Source organism: Leptonychotes weddellii, chromosome 8 (genome assembly GCF_054177405.1).
Source record: "Leptonychotes weddellii isolate Sample4059 chromosome 8, ASM5417740v2, whole genome shotgun sequence".
Classification (NCBI taxonomy): domain Eukaryota; kingdom Metazoa; phylum Chordata; class Mammalia; order Carnivora; family Phocidae; genus Leptonychotes; species Leptonychotes weddellii.
The window spans coordinates 31,027,540-31,042,159 of NC_138376.1; the positions used below are offsets into that span (position 1 = coordinate 31,027,540).

General features: G+C 55.6%; 1 protein-coding gene across 7 annotated transcripts in view; it reads left to right on the forward strand.

The window, feature by feature from the left end:
* The window catches only part of FOXP4 (forkhead box P4), a 52,649-nt gene that overhangs the window by 13,186 nt on the left and 24,843 nt on the right, over positions 1 to 14,620 (forward strand). For all 7 annotated transcript variants that reach the window (XM_081828210.1, XM_006729199.3, XM_006729198.3 and 4 more), the window contains exon 2: positions 5,428 to 5,653. In XM_081828210.1, the coding sequence (XP_081684336.1) occupies positions 5,444 to 5,653 (210 nt within the window). In that variant the 5' untranslated portion in view covers positions 5,428 to 5,443. The remainder of the gene's footprint in view (positions 1 to 5,427; positions 5,654 to 14,620) is intronic.

Sequence of the window (14,620 nt, forward strand, 5' to 3'; positions counted from 1 at the left end):
TTTTTCCTTTTTTCTTTTTTTCCTCTCTCTCTCTTTTTTTTTTTTTTAAAGTAAGCTCTATGCCCATCGTGGGGCTTGAACTCACCACCCCGAGATCACGAGTTGCATGCTCTACCAACCAAGCCAGTCAGGCACCGCCCCCCACCTCCCTGTCAGTGTTTGTCTTAATCAGGCACTAAATCCATGTTGAATGAATAAATGGCCTTGGAGATGGATTGTCTCATTTTGCCCACCAGGCAGTTCATAAAATCAGTGGCCATCACTAGGGAGACCTGTGGTCTTGGACGAGCAGCACCAACATCACTTGGGAACTTTTTAGAAATGAGGATTCTCAGGGGGCACTCCAGACCTATTGAATTAGAAACTCTGGGCCTGGGGCCCAGGAGTCTGTGTTCTGACAAGCCCTCTAAGGGCATTCTGATGCATTCAAGTTTGAGATCGTCTGGCTTAAGGTTTTGGCCCATTTCGTTCTTCCTTCCTACTACCCTGTGATATATTTTAAGAAGCTTCATCTGTCTTTTATTGTAGTCGGCTTCCTGATCTTTCTTGGAAGTCTACAGGGGTATACACTGTAAATAGATGGCTACATCTAGTCTAGTTTCCCCCATTATACAGAGGAGAAAAGGGGGTAATGAACTTGGTTGGCCCAAGTCCCCCAGCAAGGTGGTGATAGACCGGGGGCCACATGCCAGGTCTCCCGACTTCCAGGCTCAGGCTCTCAGCTCTCTCCCCGACTAGATTGTGGGTTTGTGGAGGGCTGGAAACTGTGACTACTTGTTTCAACCCAAACCACCACCATTGCTGCGGGTACGGGTTACCTGTGGCCACGCCCCCACGGCCTTGCTCTGGTTAGAGCTGGGGGTGCAGCACTGTCCAGCTGCGGCACGTGCACGTGTGCGCTGGGGGCTACCCCGCCCCTTCCCCCCTCCCTCGCGGGTAAACTCCGGGCATCCATCAGTCTGTTAATTGCACTAATTAGAGATCGCGGAGGTGTTAATTGGAAAACCCTGGTATTGTGCCTGTTTGGGGAAGAAAACGTCAATAAAAATTAATTGATGAGTTGGCAGGGCGGGCGGCGCGGGTTCACGGCGAGGCGCAGGGTGTCGTGGCAAATGTTACGGCTCAGATTAAGCGATTGTTAATTAAAAAGCTACGGTAATTAATACTCCCTGCACCATATGTGCCCGCGGAAAAGGCACAGAGGTTTCTCCGCTTGTGAGGCTCCCGGCCCCTCTTCCTCTCACCCAAAACACCCTAGTCCTTGGGTTCTCCTTTTAGCCCCAAGGTGGGTAGAACCCGTCACTTCCGACCTGGGAGGGGACCAAGCAGACCAGGAAAGTTACAAGGAGGCGTCCCCTGTGGCATGCCCGCCAGGGTTCTTCGAAGGGCCAGGAGCCTCAGGGGAAGTGGGTGCCCCCAGCGGCCCGCAGCCTCCCCCAGAGCGGAAGAGGAGGCTGCGGCTTTGACCCAGCTTCCTTCCTTTCTTCTGAAGGCGTCTGCGGGAGCTTCGGGGCCTAGCCCAAGGCTCTGAGGTGCCCTGGCTCCCAGCCAGGGGTTCCCTGAGAGATGGGAGACTGGGGACCTGCCTAAAGGCGGGACTAGAGCCCCGGAGAGAAATCCTAGACCACCTAAAACAATTCGGCCTCAGTCACTTGCCCCTGTCCCCAACACGTGGTAGAAGAGGGGTCAGGGAAGGCTGGGGTGGGTGTGGGATGAGGGCCTCAATTTTAGCGAATCCTAGAAAGACCTAATTGCCCCCTCCTGACGTGCTGTATGAAGGAAGACCAACCAGGTGACTTGGGCAAGGGGCAGTGACTTGCCCAAGGTCACACAGCTGGCGCTTGAAACCAGATGGTCTCCTTCCCCGAGCTCTCCTCTTCTGCAGGAGTGTGTGGAGAGAGGGGGTGGGGGCAGGAGTGAAGGGAGGAGGGGTCTCTTGGAGGGTGCCCCCCCACCCCAGTCCCAGAGGAGGCAGCTCAGGTCCACATTAGGTGGAGCCCTTTGGGCAAGGAACCACAGCCGTGACTCAGATGGGCCCTTGGTGGCTCCCACCGGCCACTAGAATGCTGTGGCTTCATGTGCACATGCTGGGACTAGGGAGTTTTACTCCTGGAGCTTTCCAACTCAGAAAAGACCTCCAGGACCACCTCTCCATGTAGAAATGGGGAAACTGAGGCCCCAAGGAGGAAGGCAGAGGATTCACAGCTGGTGTGGCTGAGCTCAGGCCCCTGCCTTCTCCTAGCCAGGGTCCAGGTTCTCAGGGCACTGCTATCAAGGCCTGCCTCCAGCACTCCACCCCGGGGCCCGGCTGCCCCGGCCCCCAGAGCCTGAGCACCCACAGGGCAGAGAACACCCCAGCGCTATCGCAACACCCAGGGGAGAGATGGGCAGGAGGCGTGAGGCTGCTGGTATGCTCATCCTCAGAGGGCAGGTGTCCCAGGGCAGAGAAGGTGAGGGTGTGGAGATGCCTGGGACCACATGCAGGTTTGGATGCGTGTTGGGGGGCGGGTGGGAGCGAGGAAGGAGGTGAAAGCCCCAGGAGAGGGCAGAGCATGCCACATGGGAATTAATGCCATTCATACACCCTGCGGAAATGACTTTTCAAATGCATATAATCTCAAGCATGCAAATGAGAGGCTTGCTTCACCCTGTTTAATATGAATGATCGGCCCTTGAATAGCTATTATTACACACCACATTGCAGCAATTATGTTGTTCACTGGGTGTCTCTCTGTACCCCCCCCATAAAAAGACAGAAAAGAAAGGGACACCTCTGTTTGCAGCCTCCTTCCTTTCTTCTCCCTTTTTCCAAACTTGCTGTCTGATCTACAACTTTATGGTGTGTGTGTGAGTGTTGGAAGGGGGGCACCGTCCCTTACCTCAGGGAAGTAACTGCTGGGTTCTCTTTCCTTTCTCCGGTGCACACACACATACCCCTGAGGCTCTGGTCTTTGTCCCCCTGGGGCCCAGGAGTTCTCAGATCTCAGAGAAGCTAGACTTGGAATCAAGGCAGGCAGCTGCTCTCCACCCCCAGCAGGGCCAGGGTTGGGGGAGAGGGAGCAGAGTGGGCCCCTGCTGTCTCCCCATCCCCCTTATGTGTAGCTGGGGCCCCAGCCTGAGTGGGGGAAGGTGCTCTGTAGGCTGCTGGCGGGGATCGGGGTGGGTGGCTCAGAGGAGGGGGTTGGGGCCCTGTGCTCTGACGGGTGGAGGATGGCGCCCACCCCATCCATCATTTGGCAGCCACTGGCCCTCGGGCTGACATGGCCATTAAGGCCTGGGCCCAAGTGCTCAATCTCTTCTGAACCATCGCCCCCAACCTCACACTCGCCCTGGCCCACCTCCTCTCAGAACTCAGGAGTGGGAGCGGCAGCTGGGGGACAAGCCCTTGGAAACACACAGAAACGCACAAACACGGGACACCCTAGCAGCATAGGGTTGCCCAGGGGGCCACACAGATCAAGCCATTAGGACAAAGACACCTGGGGTCACAGAGGGAGAGGGGCACAGGAGCACACGTGACCGGTGGGCTGCCCATGGACCCTTAACACCTCTCTGTCCCCTTTACAAGCCTCCAGGCCCTCACACTCCTCCCAACTCTGCTTCCAGCAGGGACAAAAACAGCAACTGGCACAGCCAAGGGAGGGAAGAGAGTTCTTCCAGAGTGAAGGGAGAGAATTTCCAGGCAAGAGGGAGATGCTCTTGGGAGCGGCCACCTTGGGGAAGGAACTAGGGAAATAATCCAGTCTCTCCCAGCACCTCTCTGATCTGCTCATCAACTGCCTATTGGGAGACCCTGCAGTCCTGGGTCTGCCTAGGCCAAAAGGGGATCAAGAAGGGAAGAACGAACGAACACTGGCTGGCTTCCGTAGGTCCCTCGATCTCTGTGTGATCTGGGCCAAGTCTTGGGCCTCTCGGAGCCTCAGAGTCTTCACCCTTACGAGTAGGGCAGGTGGAGAAGGGGTGGATTGGAGCTTACGTGATGCAAGGTGGTTTTACATGTGCTGTTTTATTTACTCCTCACAGGACTCCAAGAGGCTAAGATTTATTGCTTCTACAGACAAGGAAACTAAAGTTTAGGGAAGGTGGTTGTTTTTTTTTTAAGTTAATTTATTTAAGTAATCTCTGTACCCAACATGAGGCTCATACTCACTACCCTGAGATCAAAGGTCACATGCTCTTCTGACTGAACCAGCCAGGCGCCCTGAGGTTTAGGGAGTTTAAGACACATGTCAAAGATCAGTGGTGGGTACCAACCAGGTCCCTTTTGACTGCAGTCCATGTTCCTCTCAAGGGGCTCTGGCTTTGGGGATAGCTGGGGACTGGGGACACTCCAGACTTAGAGAGCAGCCCTGTATACACACACCCCACAACTGCACCCCTGCATAGCAGATGTTGGAACCTCCTTGAGTGGTAGAAGGAAGCTCAGGCCTTCTCCTGGCTACCTTTGACCGTTCCAAACATACCCTCTCTTTCTGGGAATGTTTCCACCACTGGAGAAGCAGCTGGGGGAGGGAGGGAGGGCACAGGATTCAGGCCTTGACTCTTTGCCCTGAACTCTCTGGACCCTCAGTTTTTCCATCTGTAAAATCAGGATGATAATGACTACCTCGCACCATCCTTATGAGAAGGCATCATGGTACTTATAGAAACAGTAAATATTATGGAGTGTCTGCTTTTGGCCAGGTGCTGGGCTGAGGGCTTTAGAATGGCAGGGCAGAGAAGTGGGACCATTGGCTGCCTTCACTGGCAGCTCCAGACCCAGCTGAGGGGCTCCCAGTAGGTGCTGAGCAAAGGGCAACCGCATTTGTGGAACAAATGTGGATTAGAGCCTTTCTGGGTCCTGGGGAAGGAGACCCTATAAGGAGGCCCTGCCCTGGGGGAAGTCTCTATCTATGGGGAACACACACACAGGTCATTACTGGTGGGGGTGGGGCTCAGCAATATGGTTGGTCCCAGTGAATAGCTCCTCTGCGCTTCGATATCCTAGCAGGTTGATAGCCTAGCCGGACCCTAGCTTCCCCAGGGCCCTAGCCTGGAGGGAGAGGCCAACACGGGTTTCCCGCCCCACCCTCCCCAGGGGCAGGGGTGAAGATATCACCTCCTCCCCTTCCCTGCCAAGGTCCCCTGGAAGTCCAGGAAATGTGGGGGAGGACCTGCCCCTTCCCCTGAGCCTAGGGAGAGGATGACATTGGGAGGGGGCCCACAGCCCAAGAGGGGTCCCAGGAGCCGCTTCCAGGAAGTTGAGGAGGAAGAGATACCCTAAGACGGGATTGGGGGGAGCATGGGGGTGTTAAGCGGTGGTGGTGTGTTGTTTGGTGGTTGAGGGGCTTTTTGTTGGTGGGGCGAGGGCTTCGGTGGCTGCCCCGGGGAGACTGCGTCCAGACTTGAGCCTCAGCCCCTCCCCCATGTCTCTCCTCCCCCCTCCAGGTCCCGCTAGAGCGACATGATGGTGGAATCCGCCTCGGAGACAATCAGGTCGGCTCCCTCTGGTCAGAACGGCGTGGGCAGCATTTCTGGGCAGGCGGATGGCGGCGGCGGCGGGGCCGGGGCAGCGGGCGCTGGCGGCGGCGGCACGGGCAGGGACTCGGCGGCCGGAGCAGACAGCAACGGCGAGATGAGCCCCGCGGAGCTGCTGCACTTCCAGCAGCAACAGGTAGGAGCAGGCGCCCCTCCCCAGCATCCCGGAGGAGGAGAGGGGCGGCCGGCCTCGTCCCACTCTCTTCCTGGCAAGGCGGGTCACTGGCTTCCTGCCAAGCAGCCTCACTTTTAACCCTCTTGAAAAGGTCCAGCCTCCAGGGACGCCCTCTGCGCGCTCCCATTCCAGTGGCCACCTAAGGGGGGCGGGGAGCCGTGCTCCCAGGAGAGAGAAGTGGGACCCAGGAGGCCCAGAGGTCGGGGAGCTTGGAACAGCCTCAGAAATGCCCACAAAAAGAGACACCCCGGGCAGTAGGCTGGAGAGAGTGTGTCTGAGGTGGGTGGTGGCCTGGGCTCTCCTCCTGCACACTGGCTAAATTAACAGGGTTGCGACAGGGAGACCACTCTCTAGCGTGCACGTTCTTTGGAGGAAGGGGCTGTGTATACAGGGGTATCTTCACTTTATTTGTATTGTAAAATATTCCCCGCCACCATCTCTGCCTGGGCCCCTAATCCAAGCTGTGAAGAAATTAAACTTCTAGGCACCAGAGTCCAAAGCAGCTAGGAAAAGGCCAAGAGCAGGAGGTGATGACAGGCCTCCATTTTTAGGGGTCAGACTGGGAATCCCTGTCTGCCTCCTCCTTCTCTTTTCTCCCCTCCATCATTCCACCCTAAGCTGCAGAGTTCAGGAGTTCAAGACCAGCCGCTGAAGTTTGAGAGGCCCCGGGGTGGGGAGCCTGGTTGGGTGATGACAGAGCAGGGGCCCCAGGTTCTGGCCCCATGGCCCCACCCCTGGAGAAAGGGAGAATCACATGCTTGACAAGTTCAGGAGAACCGGCCCAGCCAGCCCTGGCCTTGGGATTCTCCTCCTCTTATTTGACTGCTCCCCACGCTTGCTGGTGGCACTACCCCTTGGGGGCTGTATTGAGAATGCGGAACAGTCAGGTCCTGCATGCATCCCCACGCACGCCCCCACCCCTGCCTCAAATGTGCACAGATGTGTATACCCATCTTGCCCTCATGTTCTCTCCCAGGCTCACCCTGGGGCTCCTCCCCTGATCCATAGCCCCTTATAGGGCCCTTTCCCACCACACCCTGCAGAGCAGGAGGTCAGACTCGGAGCAGCACCATCCGAAGCCCAGCGCCCTGCCCGGAGTTGGTCAGCCACCACCAACACAGAAACTGAACCAACCCGGGTTAAGTCTCAGCCAGCCCCTTAACCAGCAGTGCAACCTTGGCCAAGTCCTGGAGCCTCCCTGAGCCTTGGTCTCCCCGATTCCTAAAGTATGGGCTTTTTAGGATCAGGTGCAATTTGAGCGTGAAGTCTCTTCACACACCGAATGGCCCATGTGGATGCTGACAGAATTGAGGACTTTAGAAATCACTTCCTCTTACGGACTGTGGAGACCTGTCACCTTTCCCTGGGTAGATAGCCCTTGGGAGTTTGCTGGCATCTCCCAAGCCTTCCCAATAGGCAGAGTTTGTGACATCTACCGGGGACAGAAGGTCAAAGGGCCAAATTCTACCCTTTATGAAAATAATAACAAGACACACCCCACCAGAAGTCTCCAAGGCCACCCGTTTTTTATAACCACCTCTTCCCTTCCCCCACCTCTGTGCACACCGGGCTAGGAAAGATTTTGAATGTGGTGGGGGGTGGGACGGGGTGGGGAGAACTACTGACACTGGAAAGTGTCTTTTAAACAATTCAACTGCAGAGTGAACATAGATATCTGTATAACTGGGAGATGTGTGGGGTGGGGAGAGACAGAACTTTCTGTACTGATCGGGTTTCTTCGCTCTGCATTGCACACAAGCCATGTTTTGCCGTCTATATTCCACATTCTAGTTATTCCTGTTTGTTTTGGGGAATATCCCAAAGGCCTGGAAAATCCTATATCTGTTTCACAAATAAACTGGGGTGGAGATTTGGAGGCAGGCGGAGGGCTGTTTTACCCATTTGGTCTCACTCTAGGCCTGGTGCCTGGAGCCAAGGAAAATATTTGAGATTTAAAAAAGGTCCTGTTGGCTCCAAACTATGAAAGAACCCCGCAAAATTAAAATGATAAGTTTTTCAATTAACAGGAAAGTCTGTGGCCCGTCCTTCCAGCCCCAGTCTATGAGCCAGGCTTTGGGGGAAAACTTCAGGGGTAACATTTTCCAGTACCCTCAACGACAAATGTTCCTTCCTATTTGCGGGGTAGGTTAACTGTAGAAAAGAAAGCCTGGCCCGGTGGGTTCCTCCTTCCTCCCCTCAGCCCCAATCAGAAAGTCCTTCGAGGACAAACAAACAAATAACCTTGTCTCAGTTTGGTGCTTTGGGTCTTTCTCATACACGGGTCACTTAATCACCTGGCCAGCCCTGGGAAGTGGGTGTTATTATTCCCATTCTGCAGATGAGGGGTCACTGACTGGGCTTGGTGACCTCAGGTCTCCCAGTTCCTGGACTGGAGCTCAGCACAGCCTTGTTTTGGCCACTACCCTCCCTTGTCACACAGTTCCCTGTGGGAAATGGAGGGAGTGAGGCCTGGAACGTAGTAGGTGCTAAATAAACGTTCACTGGTGAGTGTGGGAGAGCACTCCATTCCCAGCCCTAAAAGCCCTTAGACAAACGAAAGCAGTGGGAAGCAACACTGTCCGCAGGCCCTAAGTCGCCACTCTAGAGGAGGGAGGTTGGGGGCAGGTGTGCGGGCTGTGCACTGCTCCCATTCCTCCTCCTTGGGCCTCCTTGGGCCTCCAAGCCCCTCTCCCTCTTTCCGTCCGTCTGCTGGTCTCTGTCCCTCCACTCTGGGTAAATAAGCCCTGGAAATGCAGGCTTGGCCTTTGGGAGTAATGAGTTGACAGAGAGGAGGGAGATAAACAGGGCAAGTCAGAAGTCAGACCAGTGACAGGACTTGAGGCTGAAACAAACAGTGCCGAAGAGGGAGGCTGCATCACTTTGGAACAAGAGCAAGCACCCGTTTCCATGCAACAGCAGGCCGGGAGCTTGTTCAAACAGAGGCTGGGGGTGGGGGTGGGGGGTGACATGGCTTGGCAGCCAGGCCCCGTCTGACTAGAGAGAGGGTCCCCAGCTGGCTGCCCCCTCAGCAGCCAAGACCCCCTGCTTCTGGCTCCCTCCTCTCAAGCCCCTGATTGCTGAGCCCCACTGCCTCCACGCTGTCCTTCGGGCTTTCACCGGGTCTCCAGTCTCTCACCCCTTTACGGGAAAAGAAGGCTCACGGTGCAGTAGGCCTTGGAGCGCGCATTCATTCAGCAAACATGCACTGAACCTTATTTACACCGGGCTCCCCGTAGGCCAGCTGGGGTTGATGATCCCCAGCTGCTATTAAAGAATACCCTGGACCCAGCAGACATGCCGGCTACCCACCCATCCCCTTCCTTCACTGAGCAAAGTCTCCTTCCTCATTGCTCCTTCCTCCCCTGTTTTCCCTCTGATGGGTTTTTTCTTTGAAGGTTGGCCTTGCATTTTATCCTAATCTGATTTCACCTGGATGAAATGTACCCCCCGGCGGGGGGTGGTTTCCCTAGGGACTGCGCAGAAACCCTTTGGGCTCTGATGGGGAGCAGTGAGGGCCGGGACGAGTGTGGGAGGTGGCGGGCCTAGAGCGGCCTGGGGGACAGGGCTTGGCTGCTCTGGCCCAGGAGAGCCAGTCTTGGGGCCAGAGGGCTGGGCCAGGCCGGATGGGGGCTAGCAGGGCTGCTGGCGGCCACACTGAAAGGCGTCCTGGGCCTCCAGAGCCTGCACTTCCATTGTCCTCAGGTTTCGGGGGTGACAGGTCAGGGAGGGTCACAGGAGGGTTGCCTAGCGTCTGGGCACTCCCACCGCAGTTGCTGTGACAACCAGGGCCAAATCCCATCCTGTTCACATCCTGTGAGGACATTCAAAGGGGTTGGGGGGCTCTGCACATTAATGGGCTTTTAACTCACCCCCTCTAAGAGATGGGGGGGATGTCAGGACATGGAGGAAAAGAAGAATGGAAGACATTTTTGTTTTCCTCCCGTGTCTGGCCCTCCTCTGCCCAAGCTACTTAGGGGGATGGGGTGGGAAGGGGAGGCTTCTGGGGTGAATTAGCACACACACCCCCACGTCACACACACTGTCAACAGTGGTCTTTGGTCCTCAGGTCAGGGGCTCGTTTCTCCTTGGGACTCATGCCCCCAGACTCTACTCTTCCTCTCTGGTCTCACACCTTCTGGACTCTTCCCTTTTCTTTCAGTAGGGTGAGGCCCTCCCCAGGAGGTGCTGGGGACCTGGAGGGGAAGGGGGCCTGAAACCCAGCTGTGCACCCAGGCTCTGAGTCTCCCACCCACGTGGGCCTGCCTGTATCAGTGCGTTGCTGGTTTTCATTTTAATGGTTCTAATTTGAGAATGCGGCGATGTCATTTTTACGAGGTTGGTGTAAAAAAAATTTACAGCCTTTCCAAAAAGCTTTTTTTTTTTTTTTGCAAGGGAAAAAGGTGTAGAATCACTTTGGGGGTTCTATGGTCTCCTCTCCCCCATCCTCCTTGCCCCCCTTTTCTGTGTCATTTCATTTTTTATGTCTCTGCTGGAGGACAGCCTAGCTAGTCGAGAACTTGGATCTCCCCAGGTCAGTACCTTTAGTGGTTGGGGCCACTGACCTCTGATCCTTCTCCCTGGGCCCCTTCCCTCCACTCTCAGGCCTCAGAGGAGTTGCATTTCAAGCAGTGGACGGAGAAGTGTTTCCTGTTTAATTCAAATCAACAAGTCCTTATTAGGCACCTGCTGTTTACTAGCTGTGGGTTAGGCATCTACCCTCAGAGATTAATTATATCACTGCCTGCTTAAAATCCTCCAGCAATTCTTTCTTAAGCAGAGAATGAAATCTAGAGTGAAAACCCTTGTCCCTGTGTGATCTGGCTCCTGCTCGCCTCTGGGACTTCCTCCCAGGCTACTCAGCTTAGCCACTCTGGCCTTGGTGGTTCATAATGCTCCAAGCTTAGTCCCACCTCAGGGCCCTTGCACCAGCTCTTTTGTCCACCGTGAATACTGTCCCCTGAAAGAGTTCCCTCCTCACCCTAAATGTCTCCTCAGAGAGGCCTTCCCTGGCCCCACAACTTAAGTAGGCAGCCAGCCGTCCTCCGGGTAACGCTTGGTGTAACGCTAACCACCATCTCTTCTTAGCCTGCTTGTCTTTGTTTTCGTGTCTGGTTCATCCCGTTAGAGCTTGATCCCTGTTAAAGCAAACACTCGGCTGCCCCAGAAGCTAGGATGGTGCAAGTGCCCTGTGGGGCTTCACAAATCCTCGCTGCATTATTGATAAATGAATAGAGAGTCACACTATGGCTGTGGGTAAGGGGGGGGGCGGGGACAGGTGATGGGCTTTCCTGGGGCTCTTTTCAGGTTTGGGATAGGCTAACCACCACCTCCCCAATTGCCCTCCTGTGCCCCTTCCCCTAAATCTAGCCAGGCCCAGTTGAAATTAATTATCAAGACAATTTCTATCTCAGTTGCCAAAATTAGCTAGATGCAGACAAAAGAAGTTTGGATTTCATTTTGGCTGCCCCTCCCCACAGTCCACATTAAACCAGAATTTGCCAGAAGGTCTTCCATCTTGCCCGGCCGCTCATGGCTCCTCTTCCCTGCACAGAGCCCATGTCAGGCCCAGGGGATTCAGCTTCTGCCTCTGCTACTGTGTGACTTTGGGTGGGTCACTGTCCCTCTCTGTATCATTTCCACATCTATGAAGTGAACTAAAGCTACATTTCACAAACCATTTAGCTTAAGATCCACCCGAAGAGATACATTTTACTTGGAGCCCTAACACACGGTTTCATGAAACAATGCTTATGCTTACCTAATAACTCTGATGCTTTCTTTTGTGTGTGTTCCTATTTTTTTGACCCACTAAATTGCTATTATTACCCACCATTAGATCATGACCAGCAATTTAGAAAACACAAGACTAGATGCCCTCCAACACTTCCAGCTCACCAGGTCTTTGGGATTCTGCCGCTCCTTCTCAGAGTTCAGCCCTTTCAAGCTCAAGTCTCTGAGCACCACATCCCCGCCCTTGCAATCCTCAGCCTGCAGAAAGGACCAGTAAACAGCCCTGCACCTGGCCTCCATCAAGAGGATGCCGGTCCCTCCCCCCTGAATTCTCAGAGACAGAAATGAGGGTGTGGTCTCATCCTGCCAACGACGAGAGACCCTCCCGCTCCAAGACTTGTTTTTCTTTTCATAGCAGCCCCTGTTGCCCTCCAAGCTCTGGCTTCATTCCCCTCCATCCCGCCCTCCCTGGATGCCATCCGTTATAAGCCATTTGTTCCTAATTGTGGAGATCCTGCTAATGACTTCTGAATGGACAATGGGGGGAGGAGAGTTCTCCTTCATTAGCAAGACAGTTCTTGGGCTGGAGGGGGGGGGAGGGGAGGGGAGAGGAGGGGGGAGGGTTTGATGAGCGTGTCCTGCCAGGTGGCACTGGACAAAACTGGGAGCTGCCAGGGAAGGTGGCAGATTAATAGTAAAGACAAAAGTTGGTGTCCATTCCGGACCTACTGGGTGCCAGGCACTGTGCTAAGTACTCCACGAGCCTCCTGTACTCTTCACAACAGCCCTGGGAACCAGGGGCTTCCTCTACTTCGCAGAGGAAGAAACTGAGGCTCAGAGAGGTACCTTACCCAAGGTCACATAGTATATGGTGGAGCCAGGACTTGGATCCAGATCTCTGACCGGGGTCCATGAACTGAATGGCCTCGTACTGCCTCCTTTGAAGGAAAACTGGACCTTATCCCCCAAACCACAGAGCTGGAGATGAGGTTTTGAGTCCAAGGGGTAGAGAGAGGGGATTTAAGAGGCCTGATGACTCCCAGTTTGCCATTCTGCCCCAAGCCCCCACCCCCAACCCCACCCCCGTTCCCTCCCTCCTCCTAGGGTTTCCTTGATGGCTTCTCCTTGGTGTGGGATACTAAATGCCTTTTCCCACCCCAGGCTGTATTTGGGTGTCTCTGGCCCTCAGGGAAAGGACATTGAGCTCAGCTTTCTGAAGATTCCTGTCTTGGTCTTGTCTGCCTGCCTGCACCACCCTTACCTGCCCTTCACCCCTAGACAGCTAAAAGCACTCAGGCTTAGGGGAGAGCAGAGTCACAGGCCTCGAGGGACCATGCACAAGCTCCTGAAGGCCCCGCAGGGGGTCAGGGGGGCTGGGCAGTCAGAGGTGTCCACTCCATTTCCTGCCCATGGGACCTGGGGTCTCAGTTTCCTTGTCTAGAAGATGGAGACCGTGACACGGGCCCTGCCTCACTCAAGGTGGTGAAGCTTCAACAAGATGTAGCCCTATACAAACACCAGCTCTTGAACTCTGTCCACCTGGCCTGCCTCCCCTATTCAGCGTAGACCAAAGTGCATTGCATAAATGAGTCTGCTGTCTGCTGCTGGCTGGGGAGGGGGCTCACAGATGCATTTGACAACATCTGTGTTTTCAAGGGGGCTGTGACCTGGTCGGCATCATCAGAGAAAGTGGGGCTAGCTCTGTCGGGGTGGGGGCCACCATCACCCATGTCTCTCAGCAGTGGGCAGGCTGGTGATGTAATCAGGCCCCAGGGCCAGCAGCTGGCGTAGATGAGGCCTGGTGTGTTGGAGTGGTGGACAGGACTCAGGTGGGGCTTCAGGAAGTCTCCGACCTACCTGATCCCTTGGGTGGCCCACCCTGGAGGAGGGCAGCCTGGGCCAGAGGGACCCCCTCGCTCCCAGAGTGCTGTCCCCAGCCATGGGTCTGGATGTGTGGACAATGGTGTGGAGTGGGGAATGGAGCAGCACTGGAGTATGCTGGGACAGGGTCATGTCCAGGCCATCCAGGGAGGGGAGCTTGGACCCCAGGTCCAGGGTCTGCCCATCACCCTTACTCCTGGGCACCCACAGCATGATTTTTCGGTGGTACCCAAACCACTCTAAATTGGGTCAGGGCTGAGCTTTAAGCAAATGACACAAAATGACCTTGGGTTGTCCACTGTCCCCTCCCCGTCGCCTCTAAGCACAGGGCCTGTGCATGGTGGGCGGCCGTACATGTGAGTAAGTGAACAAATGAAGGAATGAAGGAATGAAGTGCCTGCAGGCCCCTGTGGGCTCCTCCAGCTTCTCCTGCTGCCAGCCTGGGAATAGTTTCAAGGTCTTGAAACTTGAAACTTCTGGACTTGCTGGGCCATTTCACTCCTCTGTGCAGTGGGGGTCGCTGTGCCGGGAACACACTTCAGCCGCCTGGCCCACTGGTCCACCAGAGGACCTCGCCCCTCGGGACTCCGGTCAGGGTCAGCCAGCGCCGCCACCTTCTCTGGGCTCTGCGGCCCGGTGCTCGCCTGCGCTCCGGCTCTGAGGGACCCTGGGGCAGACTGGGGGTGTGGGGGGGTGGGGGGGGGTGTGTGTGCGTGTGTCTCAGCAGCCAGCACAGCCCCTGGCACACAGCAGGCGCTCAGTAACGTGAAGGAAGAAGTGAGTGGGGGCCGTCCCAGGAGGGTCTGGCCTTGGCTGGGCTCTCTGTCACTTGGCCTGCTGGGGAGGTAAGGCCCAGAGTGAGAGGAGGGCAGGCGGGTGAGTAAAGGATCCGTCACAGATTAAGACTATAAGGCCCGTCATTTGTTCCTGTAAATCTTGTAATTTCGTGCTCCAGGGGACCACAAAGTAAGAGAGTCTGAGGGGAGTGAATCCAGCTCCCCGGGCCCCTCCCCCCAACTTCCCCTGGAAACCCCACCCCTGGGTCACCTGGGCTGGCCAGCTTCTCCAAGCCTTTCTCTTCCCCCCAGTTCTCCCCCTGACCTCTGGCCCCCTACCTCTTTACCCCACACCTCCACCTTTGGAGGACAAGGAGCATATGTCCAACTCATTAGACCCGGAGGGGGTCACTCAAGCACCTAGAGGCAGGGTCTCCTTCCTGATGACCACATGGCCACCTCCCTTCCTTCCCTCACTGCCTCTCCCCCTTGCCATAGCTTCTCAGAGCCTTTTGACTCAGAGGTCAGATTTCTACTTTCT